Genomic DNA, 13,327 nt, shown 5'->3' with positions numbered 1-13,327 from the left:
CTACTTACAGGGGAATTGATTTACTATAAATGCTGTCCTTAATATTTGCAAGTCATTCACCTGAGTCATGCACAGCCACTCATAAAAGCATCTATTTTAAAAGGGGTTTTGGCATTAAAGGGAGGGGAGGAGGAGGTCCATATGCATAAGAGAAAGAAATCGTCTCCCTCCTTGTCTACTCATCTACTAACTGTGAAAAAGCTTCAGCAAAAAAGAACAACTTGCAGACAATCATGAAAACATTTTATCCCACACAGATTCAGAGCCTACGACAGCTGTTTAGTAGCAGTCCAATCACTAGTGTTTAGGCTGCATTCAGCTTACTTAAAAAATAAATGTCATTACTGTTTGAAAAGAAGAATGGTCTTTGTGGATAATAGGCCACAAGAGAGAGAATTCCTAAAGCACTGTTTGCGTTAATCTAATTTAGGTATATTAATTTAATTCCATCTACAGGATTATTTAAAGGATTTTATCTTTAATATGCTTCAAGATAGCAATAAATAAAAAGAGTAAGTGGTGCTCTATCTGTTGCTCTTATCTAAACTCCAAAAGTTTATACCTATCATTCTTTAATCCTCTCTAAGGTCTTGTAAGGGAAATCTTGCATCAAGAGTGACAGAACCAACTGTGTAGCTCATAACTATAGTACTGTTTAAAGCAGTACAGGGTGGAAGGGTGGGAGCAGAAATCAGACACATGACTAACCAGCTCTGTACAGGGTCAGTTAAACTTGGTAAGGAGAGCCACATCCTTTCTTTCTTCCATTTAACTGGAAGAAAGGCCTAATTCTCCTCTACCAACAAGAGAGGTGACAACAGAAAGCTACTATCCCAAGCAATGGACACTGGGCTTCAGGGCCAAGCTGAAAGCTTCACCTATGATCCAGGGAGGTTTTTCCCAGGGGTTGCTAGCAGATACACCAATCTGAGCACTGACTTAAATGTTTTCTTTCTGGATGAGAAAGAAAAATACTGGACACGCACAAAACAAACTGATTTTAGGAGAGAGGGAAGGAGGAAAAAAGAGAGCAAGTATGCACATGCAACTTAGATACTCTGCTCAATGAAAAGGCAGATTTTGATTTTTTGGCAAAGGAAAGCATCATTTCCATCTACAGTAGAAAATTGTTTACAATAAATACAGTGCTACAGATGCATATTACAGATGCATATTACACAAGTCCCCTCATCGGAGATGTGACTGAACAAGGAATCAGCTAAATATTCAAACAGTCTGAAACAATACGCTGTTACCTAGATATAGCATGTTTGTTAGGGCAGGTTTCTTGCATTACACAAACCAGAGCAAGTGACAGCATTTAAAAGTAAACTACACAACAGAAACCCCTCTAAGCCCACTAAGCTCGTTTCTGATGCAGAGACCCAGAACGAGTTATAGTGATGTAATACATTAGAGTATTAACTTTTGTATCGTCTTTTATGTATTTAAACTAATGCTTTGGAATGAAACCCTCTTCCAGAGTTCAGCAACTTCTTTTCTGAGATAGAAGTTTGTGTTCCCTGTAACCTGGCCGTTCAAGTTAAACAAAACAAAACAAAAAAGTTTAACAGAACTCTGATCAAGTCAGAAGAATATAAATGAAAATCAATGTTAAAAAACTAACCCCCCAAACCTCAGACTTCACAGATTTCACTCATCTGTTCACATCACCTGTTACAAAAATGTAGCTTGTACTGGAAATAATTGACCAAAACCACAATTTTTATTGTGTTCCTCAAGAGCCCCAGAATTACTCAGGAACTCACTGTGCCTCTATTTGCAGAGGCAAGATGGTGACACTCTTCTTGACACAAGTAAGAGAATCTTAAATTACAAGTAATGAAAGCTCTACAAGAAAAATACAATGATCCCATATGATACAGGAGCCAGCTAGTTCTTACAGCCTTACGCGTTCCCAGCGTGATCCTGAAAGCATGGTCTTGTGCTTAGACATAAAAGAGGAGGGTCCAGTTTGCTCTAGTTTTGTGCTGATGTTAAATGCAAGGAAGCTCGGAACCAGAATCTAACGTAATTTTAAAGATGAGTCATTTAAGTAGGAGAGAAGCAGTCAAATAAATAATCAAACCCAGCCGACCAGAGAACTATCCCAGCCTCAAATTACAGATTACACAGGCTTACATTGAAACATTAAGTGAATCCCACTCGGTCTATTCTGCGGGTTTCCTTCCGTTTTACATGTTATCACGTAGAGCGGCCTCAAATCCCTCGAGGGCAATTCCGATTCCGACTCGTTACAAGGACAGGTCTAGCAAGAAACCGGCATCGCTCAGCCCCTGGAGCGGGGCCGCTGGAGCCGCTGCCGACGGCGGGATCCGCCCGCGGGGTGCGCGGCACCTCCGCGGCGCCCTGCGCTTCAGAAGCAACAGGTGCCTCGGCCTCGCCTCGCCCCCCCCCCCTCCCCCCCGCGCCCGGCGTTCACCAGAGGGGATGAGGGGCGCTGGTGACACCCGAGACAGCCCTAAGGCGATCTCTCCCCGCGGGAAGGCAGCCCGGCGGCCCCTCTCCCCTCCCCTCCCCGCCCCGCTCACCTCCGTCTCCATGGGCTCCACCTCGATCCTCTTCCATAGCTCCAGTAAGTGGGCAATCGGCATGCTGGACTAGTTCTGGCAGAAGCTGAGGAGCGAGATAAAACAGAGCAAGAGCGCGCAGGTTATGGGGGGCAGGGAGAAAAAAAAGAGGGGGACACGGAGGTGCGCGGGGACCCCCGCCCCGAGCCCCTCAGCCCGCTCGGCAAAATGGCTCCCTGCGTGCCTGCGGCCGCCAAGACCGGGGGAGCCCGGCACGGAGGGCGCCGCTCCCGCAGCCGAGCCGAGCCGAGCCGAGCCGCCGCCTCCCGCGGGCGCGCACTCCCGCCGCCGCGCGTCCCCGTCCCCACCGCCCTCCCTCGCTTTTAAACGTTTGCGGGGCGAAAGTTGAGCGCGAGGAGGCGGCGGGCGCTGCTATAGCAACGGCACCGCACGGCGCAGGGCGGCAGCGCCGCGCCAACGGCCACCAACGGCCGGCCGCGACCCGCGGCGGCCCCGCCACGCCGAGCCGGGGGCCACCAGCGCTGCCCTGCCCCTGACCTAGCATTAGTCTGGTCCTATAGGGGAAAAGAACAAGAAAACCCATAAAATTAACGTTTTTATTCTGTGATTAGTATGCCAGTGCTGAGACTCAGATTAAGCCTGTCTACTCAGATGCCGTTTCCCTCTCGTTTAGCACTCGTGACCTATTGTAACTTCAATACCACTAAGAGGACGTGTTGCACTAAGTACCTAGCCCTCGAGACCACAGTTTATCCAGTGGTTGTGGGTTATGTTTCTAGGCAAACTGAAGATAAAACAAGCAAGTTTCCTTTTCCTGGTAACTTTATGGTCATGTCCTGAGAGACACTGCTGCTAAATAAATCACTGCTGTTCAAAGAACCATTTCAGAACAAATAGTGTGCAAAGTGCATTTTTGCTTCCGTTTCATGCTTAAAAAGCCACAGTGTATTTCCATAGCAGCAGTGCTGAACAAAGGCGGCACAAAATTTAATGAACAATAAAAACCTCTTTGCCAGTCTATAAAATGAATGTTTAAGCAATGTTCTTCCCTCCACTTCTGTTTCACCTCCCTCAAACACTATGACATGACATGAATAAGCTTCCCTGCAAGGCTCAATGACAAGCAGAGTTGGGAGAAATGGTCAAAAATTCAGCGATTATCAAATAAATAAATAAATAATGATTAAAAATAATCAGAAGTTAGTCATAGCCACAAACAGAGCTGTGTGTTTGGGTATTGCTGCAAGAACACTGTATTTCAATTCTGGAATATGAACACTTTTCGTAATATCTGTGCCAACAATGAACAAACAACTCATAACACCACTTATGCAGCTTCATCTGTTTTACAGGTTGAGCAATTAAATATCTAGATTATTGGTTTTAGTTAGTACTTGCTAAAAGAGGAAGGGGGGAAAGAAAAGGGAAAAAAATATAATGAGGGTGATGTAAAATCACATACCAGGCACATACCTGAAACCAGAAGCTACAATATCCAACTGTTACCCATTCCCTTGCTCTTGTTGCCTGTCCCTGCTTCTCCCCCAGCAACATGAGACAGCAGCAGAGATATTTACTGCCTTGTACCCAGTACCCAAATCTGCCAATGGCTGGGAGACCACAGCCAAGACCAATTACAACATGAGTTTGGGGCACAAATCCTACTTGCTCTGCAAAATCCAAAGGTCTTGACTGATCAGATGGGCAAGTGTTCCCAAAGAAGATATGCAAAGACTGTATTTGACAATATCATACATGTTAACTCTGTATTTATCTCTTACAGGATTGCATTCTAGCCTTTGGGACACAAGGCTTGGCTACCACAAACCAAGCGCAACAGCAAAGCATCTATAACATCAAGAACCTGGGCAAGTGGGCCATGTTCAGATAATCCTAGCAGAGGCAAATCAAGGCAATCAGTCTGAGACCTCTGCATTTGCAGTCAAGTTAGAAACGTACATGTTGAGCTAATGTTTTTACATCTGTTACTAACAGATTATTCTAACTCTTGAGACCTGCAATTACGCTTTACCCTAAATATCTACTCTATAACCAAACCAAGATATTAAAACCAACACATTTCCAGACCTGCTCAGTTAGTCTGAAGATACATAAGGTAGAAACAGGAAAGACTAAATGATGAGACCTTACTGTTCCTTTAGCATATATTCTTTTGTTGCAAGTATAACATAATGCTATAGTATTCAGAGTAGTTTCACTGAATTCAGTAGTACGGAAAAATGAACTGGGTCTAACATAAGTGGTAAAATTTATTGAACTAATCAAAATGTATGTATTGTATTCTACCCTTTTCCCCTCAACCAAAAAACAGATTTTTTTTAAGCTGAGATTGAAAAATTATTTCAAATAGTGTGGTTTTCTGTCCTATTTTTCTTTTATCTTGCTACATTTGCACTGAACTCTGTGGAACTCCTTTGATTACGAATTCTGTGATAACAAGATCTCCTTCATTGATTAGGACACTGATTTTCTTGGCAATTTATGTATTCTACTAGAATCTTTATACACAGGGAAAACATTTAGATGTCCGCAAGCTTAAAATTCCTAAGTGTTTGGCAAAAAAAGTTCTCCCATTTTAGAAAAGGAACTTGAAATGGAGGTTAATCAGGCAGTGCTACAAATAATTGTCATGTTTATTCCAGTAGCATCTAATGGACAGCCAGGATTGGCTTCCTTCTCCCTCCCCCCCAACATGAAGAGTAGTGAAAAATCCATACTTCCCTCCCCAAATCCTTATGGTCCATTTACAAGGATATTATGTGGGAGAAGGGATTGAATGCTTTACAGCTGTGAGCAGTACACTTCCAAAAATATAACATTAAGAGGGGAGATAAAGAAATAGAAGGAAAAGGAGAGGAAGAGATATATGGAACACAGTGGAAACAGCAAATAAGCAAGGGAGAAGATGAAGGTTTGAAGCATCTGGTCACTGAGAACAGGAGAATTCCGGTCAGAGCAAGTAGTCATGAGAAGCAATAGTTACGAGTTATTGATTTATAAGGAAAGAATAGTTAACCATATTCACAGTTCAGTAGTAGAAGTAATATTTTCAAATATGCTAACTAGGTCAAGAATTGCAAGAGGATTAATTTAAAAATACTCTTGAAACCAGTTCTCTTGTATAACAAAGCACTGGACTACTTACATGGTGGTTTTTAATCTATTTTTACCTGTCTCTTGAGTACTAGCTAATGGCTGCTGCCAGATGCAGAATTGGGGATTAGATTTGTCAGTATCCTGCTGTGTTATGGTAACTCCTACACTGGCAGGAGATGGATAAGCAAAAAAGAAAATTTCTGAAGAGCATTGTCTATAAATTGCATCAAGATACTTGACACTAATGATTTACACCTCCACTATTTTGAGAAAAAGTACTATTTCCCATTTGATACATAGAAAGGAAGAGATGCAGAGAAATATTATTTTCTGTTAGTAGCTTAACAGTACTAGGCTCATAAGCTTAGTGTTTGGTTCTTGCCAGAACTGATGTATTTATCCACACACACCCCACATCTTTGTTTAAACTTGAGCTGGATAGCCTAGCAGAAAAGGTTATCTGAAGCCAGAACATTGCTGAAACTTGTACCACTTACACAGTAGGGCCAACAAAGTTCCTTAGTGCCTTGAATGCCTCAAGGGCATTCCCCAAGGTCTCCCTCTGCCTTTTTTTTTTTTAAAAAAAAAAAAAAAAAAAAGAAAGTTCAATCAGGTCGTAACCAAAGTGAACCCTCCTTTCCTGCACCTGCACACAGCTTTCTGGTAAAGGCTGACGCTCACCTGCCCATTCAGCTGTAGGACCATGCCAACAAATCTCAGACTTCAGACTGAGTACCTTCCAGGCACATAGCAGCTACAAGAAACACCTTCTTAAAGGATGGATTGTCCTGAGTGCCAACACTGGAAAAAGTTCAGTTCTCTGAGGTGTCAATAGCATTGTACAAGGTGGGAGAGGGGGAGACACAGATTGCTGGGAGCAAAAAAAAATAATGATCATCTCCTCTCAGATGTTGCACTAGAGAACATCCAGTCATTTAAGAGCATCATCTGTCTGATGGCATTCTTGGCTGCTCAAGCACCACCAACCCTCCCCCCCCCCTCCAAAAAAAAAAAGCTCAAATACGAAATGCTACACTGAAACAGGTGATGAAGTTTCACCAAAGCATGCCCAGGAATTAAATAAGAGCAAAGTAGGAGCAGAGTATAATGAACATTTTCTACAGACTACTTAAGACAGTTTCCTGAAGTGTGAAAGACTTGCTTTGGTCCTTTGCAATGACTGCTGCTGCTGCTGCATACTAGAGCCCCAGAAAGATGAACCTAATGAGGAACGAGGAATTGTGATCCCTACATACACAGATTTCAAGCAAGTCACCTTTAAATTCCTTTACTCTATAGCATAGTTGTACCTGTGGGTTTTGCATGTTCTCTGTGGTTTACAGCCACAGATTTAGGAGTAGCGCAGTAAGATTGAAACATGCTTAAACAGCTCTTCAAAATCTATCAGCTGACAGTAAAAGGTTGGCCTAAACTGTAGGAAAACAATGTAGAAGACCTTGATGAAGGCTCATTGGCTAAAAAAGTATCAGTCAGTGCCTGCTATGAAGGCCAGACAGTACACAGTGGCAAGATGTAGTACACAGAGCCAGGCCTTGTTATGATTTGTTTTCTATAATCTATGCAGTCCAACACTGCTCAGATGTACTTAAGTCTGTATTATATGGATAAAAATTCTGTACTGGATGGGCAAATGTCAAGTGCTAAAACTAAGCTAGAGAAACTAGGGTACTTTTTAAACTGCGTATAAACCATGCATCATTATATATGAAGGAAGGTTTTAGTTGTCTATGGCTTTTTGTTTTTATACTAAAGCCATCAGAAGCTGCTTTTCCTGATTGAAAGCAAGCAAACAAACAAAACCCCCCACATTATTTTTTTTCTCTGAGAGCAGATGTTGAAATGCTTTAGCTCATTACTAAAGCAAGATGACTACATTGCCTCAGCAGAAGCTGTCATTGTTCAGTGCCTCAGCATTAACTACTCCAAGTTCAGTACTTGGATATTCACCATCACTTGTACAGAACATGGAGAGAAGCACAAAGCAGCGTTTACAGATTATTAATAAGCAAAGCACAGGGGAAATGTTGCTTACTGCAACACAAGAGGGATCCCTAGCATTGATGAAACAGTTTATTATTGAATTGTGAAGTGGCAGCTCAAAGCATGGCAGTGCAGAGATGCAAGGATATCCCTTAATCTCTACACCACTTATTAGCCTGGTCACACGTGAGGAGCCCAAAGGAACTGATGACAGATGCACTAAGGTATTCAGTTGCAAAGTAGTGTGCAGCTTAATATTTTCATTTTAAAATCCTCTCCACTATATCTCCTTCTGAAACATGAAATGCTAAGCATCGAAGAGAAGGTCTAGTTAATTCTTAACCTTTGCAATGTTCTAGCTTGCCCATCTGTTTTTAATGGGGTCTAGTCTGAATATTAAAGTCTATTTTAGAAGGCAGTAACGTTAAACAGTCTCCTTCAGTTTAAAGGAAAGAGACTCACATTACCAACCAACTTAGTGGCCCTGCAGATTAGGAGCTATAGAAAATAAAACACTCTTCACATTGATTAACTATTTGTTAATTATTTGCATTCAGACTGCAGGTACTTATCACATTGTGTATTTTTCAGTTCAATATTATTGAATAGTTGAATACTGGAAGAATTATATTGTACAACAGAAAACCTAAGTCAGATATCTGGAGTAGGCCAACTCCTTCACTACAGACATGGCTGAGCCAAAGATAGCCTGGCAGGCTAGCACTGACCAGCTAGCCCAGCAGAAGTTCTGTTTTGTTCCTGCCCTGTACCATCAGTTTTAGCTTAGGTACAGTGTTGGGCCTAGCCACCTTGCAGTCCATGTGCCTGTGAGCCAGTGCAGGGCCCTGGGACAAGCACAAAGTGGTTCTACATAAGATCAGCCAGGGTCTATCTCAGCTGCATGCTCCACCTGAGTGCCACCCCACTAAACCAGATACTGGCTGGTTTCTCAGAGAAATTCAGATATATACATCATATTCGGGCTGGTGGGCCCAGAGAGTGGGAAGAGCTGAGCTGATTTGCTGCTATTTTGCACAACATCCATCACAGCTTGTTAGTTTTCTTGGCATGTGAGGGCTAAACCACTTGCAGAGCTGAGCTACTCAACACAGGATAGTCTTATTTGACGCCTCCTGTATCTAGCATGAAATTAAGGGACTCCACAGAAAATATATTGACTTTCAGAAGCATTCAGTCAAGTAAATGTTTTAAACAGCAATCCCCTGTGCAAGCTTCAGGAATATTCCCCATGAAGACGGCACTCCGTTACACTGGAAAACGGCAGGTAAACAGGTTGAGTAGTTCAAAAATTACCTGAGATGAACACTTTCCTTCTGTAAAAACCTAGGGTAATTTTTGTGACTATTCCTTCTTCATGCTTTCAGGTCACAAGTACAGAAAAGACTGTTTTCCTCAATGTACACTACTATAATTTGAGATGCTCCTAGAAAAGTTATGCAGTGCAGAGAGTCCAAAGACACACCCCCATCTCTGCACCAGTTACTATTGCAGCAGTAATAACTTGGCTGAGCAAAGGGGCTTCTGTTTACTTGCTGCATGCAGCCAGTTCCGTCAGAGGCAGAACAGCTTGAACACAGTAGCTTGAGTCAAGCTGGATCAATGCTTCTCAGCTGCTTTGGCAGAGCTTGAGCATTTGCTGCAGCTAAAACATGGGTTAGGAAGGGGAAAAAGGGACAATTACTGTGTCCCTAGTTTGAAGTTAAATTTTTGGCTTGAATGTGATAGAGCAACTTAGTTTGGGAGGCAGAAGGAAAGCATTTGAGCCAGAGGCTCCCTTCACTTACCCTGTCTTCCCTGTTGATCTGGTGTTAGAGAGCAGGACCCCCCAGAGATGCTCGCTGCATCCAGAGACACATACACCCTTCCCCAAGAATCAAGGGAAGCCTCAGGCCTGTCACCCTTGATGCCACAGTGGTGGGATGCATTGCTCAGCACATAAGGCACCAAGAGGTGATAGCTGTAACCTGCCCCCTTGGAAATGAGCCTCCACCTCTAACTCTCTCCTCATTGGAAGCAGCAGTAACTTCCCCGTCTCAATCAGACTGTGCAGAAAGCAAGCACAGATCAATGTGTTAGGCAGAAACACCAATGAAATGCTAGGTTACAAGTCCGTATTTTGCCTGTCATTGAAGAATAGCTGTACTGAAAGACAATAAGACTAACTCCAGTGCATGTAGGGAGAACTGTGTCCAAGAAATGCACTTCGATGTTAGTTAATCTTCACTAACAGAAGAGAGTACTCTTGCACAACTCACCATATCTGTCAGTGGTTACATTTAGAAGTACAAGCAAATCAAGGTGCTTTTCTTCAACCCAATTACCTCACAAAATTAGCACTAGCTATTTCAAATACAGAGATATAGAGAGAATAATGTTATTGTGGTAACGGAATACTTCAGAACTGATTTTCCTCTCCAAACTTTGAAAATTACAGAAGAAAAAAATTACTAGAATCCACATCTAAGCTTATATTACAGAAAGAAAATTGAACAAGTAGCCTGGGAAGCAGTATGATGCCATAGAAGGTAAAATTGCCTAGATGTATATAAAGAAATACAAGGAGATTGCAAGCAATTCTTCTCAAACATAATCAACAGTAATGGCAATGTTAATGCAACAAAAAGATTACACATTGAGTCATAGAAATCCACACAGTAATTTACCCAGTAATGTGACACAAGCATTTTAAGTGAATGAAGACAAGTGCTCCAGTTCACTTTTGGACACCTTTTCATTTTGATTCTGCTAAAAGATTATGGAAGGATACAAGACATCAAGACAAAATAGAGAACTGTAGATTAAAGTGCTTCTAAAAGAAGATTCAATTTACATTAAGAAAAGTAGAAAAGTCTCAGGCAAAGGACTATTTTACATAAGGCTAACCAATACTTAAATATAGCATGTTACATTCACCAACTGCCCACTTTCCCTTTAGTGTGTCTATACAAACGGATAGAAGAGACTCTTAACGTTTAACAAATGCACAATAATCTTAGCAAGTGTAGTAATATTTGCAGGAACTGTAAACTAGCAAAAGAGTTCAGAAGACTCATGTGGCGTCTTACTGGTTTTGGCAAATTTCAGAAATTTGCTCCCCTCAGCGGAGGTAAGTGTAGGACTGACTTCTGCATGTTGGTCAGTCTTCACTCCATAAATCATGATCTCACCCACTCAGAACAAGAGTGATTCTAACATTGACTGAAGTCTTTGTGACATACTTCATCTTCACAAATTCCTCTTTGAGAAATCAAATCTACAGTCAGGAAACTAATAAAATCTATTCAAACAGCACCAACCCTCTATTTTTACAGAGGCTTTGCAACATCAGGTGTCCTTAATTTCAAAGAGAATTATTACATCTCAATCAAATAGGAGTCATCACATTCAAAGCAGTGAAGAATGCAGAAAGCATACACACAAAAGGAATAGGAAATAAAGTGCTTCTAACCCCAAAAGAACATGCAATATGATTTCACCCCCTTAAAACATGACTTTAGCTTGAAAACAAAGTGCATAATAAAAACTATTCTAATCCTTTGCAGTACCAAATATAGTTTCTGATGATTTTAATAAGCAGTAAAGATGTTTGGTTCCTACAGGATCAGATCATTGAGAATAGCAATTTTTATAAGCAATTTGTTTGGTGTTTTGAAGTTTAAGCATGCAGAAGAAATGCAAAACAGTATTTTTTTAAAAATATATCACATATTTCAATTACTTTCCTCAATAAATGCCTTAGTAGCTGCTTATTTGGCCAGACAAATGTGTAAGATCATAGAGGTACAGCCTCAAATATCCACGTTCAAGAAATAAAGCAGCATACTGTGAGTGGTCACTGAAGGCTTTTTAAGTTGTAGCCCAATTTGCATCTGATCAGTTGTGCAGTTCCAGAAAAATTCGCCATTGTTACTATTAGCAGAGGCAATAGCAAACTGAAAATTACTAGCAGGACAGTAGCAAACCAGGCTAGGGTGTGGTGGCCACAGGTGAGCCAGTCATGCCACACAGGCCAGCTTCTGTCCCCAACTCCTGCCTGCAGCACAACAGCATGATATATAAGATAAGATAGCAAGCCTGCTTGAGTAGAACTCATATTTTCCAGCACCCAGTGTGCTGGTTAACATCTTCTCTAGGTGACTAAACCAGGATGATAGCACATTCCTTCCTACCTCTGGTTCCCCTTCTTCTCCTACCTCAGGAGCAAAGAGGATATGTGGCTGCTCAAAGCCACTTTCTCACCTCCACAAGTCAGAGCTCAAAAATACAACAGCTCCACAAACACATACTGACAGTGCACTTTGCTACACATGCACAGGAAACTCTCCTGCCCAGGGAGGACACTGCCTCCATGGACTTGCAAAAAAAGACAAAAAGCAGACCAGCGATGACGAAAAGCTGGTTGTTGTACTTTAGTAGCAGTACTCAACCAGAGAACACAGGGTGACTGGCAAGCAGAGACAAACCAAAGGTCTTAGCTTTGACTGCATAAACAAGGCACAATTTTTCTCTGTGAAAAACAGAGGGCTGCAAGAGCAGTCACACTTCTAGATTTCCAAACAAAGCTCCCCTGCCTTCATTATGGGGATGCACAGAGTATGTTGTAGGCTCTGAGCTGCTGCTACCCACTAGACTTGCAATTTGCTTTTCAATGTTTACACAGCTTGTGTAAAATCAAGGTCACAGCAAAAAGAGTTAGAACAAAAGGTTCAAGTTTAGCTGGATTGCACAGACTCTCAATCACTTTAAATCTGTAACAGTTTGGTAAAAGTTCCTGTTAGCATTTCCATCTATCTTCCATAAGCAGTAAAACAAAATGCAAGAGGTAATTCCTCCCTTACCCCCAGCTTCATTTAATACATCTACACTCACACTGTTTTTCTCACAGGTCTAACATTTTCCCATTTCAGCTTCATTACATCTATTTGTGTCTTCTGGGCCTAATTAACTCCTATACAGAATGATTGCCTTCAGCTGATTTTTGAGACTAACACTGGGAATTAATGCGAAATGCTCAATTGTTCAGCTAACTTGTCCCATCCTTAAGAATGTCAGTGGTAAGGACTTCAGGGCTTTTTTAATATTGACAGAAATCCTGTGAGCCTTCTCTCAGGAGTGCCACACTCAACAGCTCTCTTCCCTTGTCCTTCGTGAGCAGCTGGTTGCACTGATCCCTTTTCTGTACTGCCTTTGACCCATGTGAGCGCCTGCTTTTCACCCCTGCTCCTACACACACCAGAGACCTGGCATTTTAAGGAACATCAGATGAGCCCTCTTTCAGCTTTATGCTTTCCACTGGAAATGGGCTGTCTGATACACGTGACAAGTTCTCATTCCAAGGGCTGTGGAACCTAGTGCTATGGATTTTTCCAGTGAAAGATTTACTAAGTCTCTTTCCTTCCTTCCAACTGATACAAAGCATTCTTAAGTTTTCTGGAGCCAACTGTCACAGTTCAGTGAAGGGAAATTGAATTCTAAATTATTTCCATTGCAGAGTGACATCCTTTATAAGATTAATGAAAGAAAAAAAGGGAAAAAAAAGACGAAGAAAAGCACAGGGAGACAGGAAAAAATAATGTTTATCTATAATAAAATAACAATTATGAAAAGATGAGCATCTCCAGATAAGCTAACATGTA

At 41.7% G+C, this 13,327-nt stretch overlaps 1 protein-coding gene across 1 annotated transcript in view; it reads right to left on the bottom strand.

Moving 5' to 3' along the window:
* RPS6KA2 (ribosomal protein S6 kinase A2) overlaps nt 1-2,615 on the bottom strand; it is a 315,502-nt gene extending 312,887 nt beyond the window's left edge. Inside the window, exon 1 of the mRNA XM_062573694.1 lies at nt 2,553-2,615. Within this exon, the coding sequence (XP_062429678.1) occupies nt 2,553-2,615 (63 nt within the window). The remainder of the gene's footprint in view (nt 1-2,552) is intronic.
* Nucleotides 2,616-13,327: the final 10,712 nt, after the last annotated feature.

Source organism: Rhea pennata, chromosome 3, assembly GCF_028389875.1.
Source record: "Rhea pennata isolate bPtePen1 chromosome 3, bPtePen1.pri, whole genome shotgun sequence".
Lineage (NCBI taxonomy): Eukaryota > Metazoa > Chordata > Aves > Rheiformes > Rheidae > Rhea > Rhea pennata.
The sequence above is the reverse complement of the archived record's forward strand: the minus strand, read 5'-3'. Positions and strand labels throughout refer to the sequence as shown.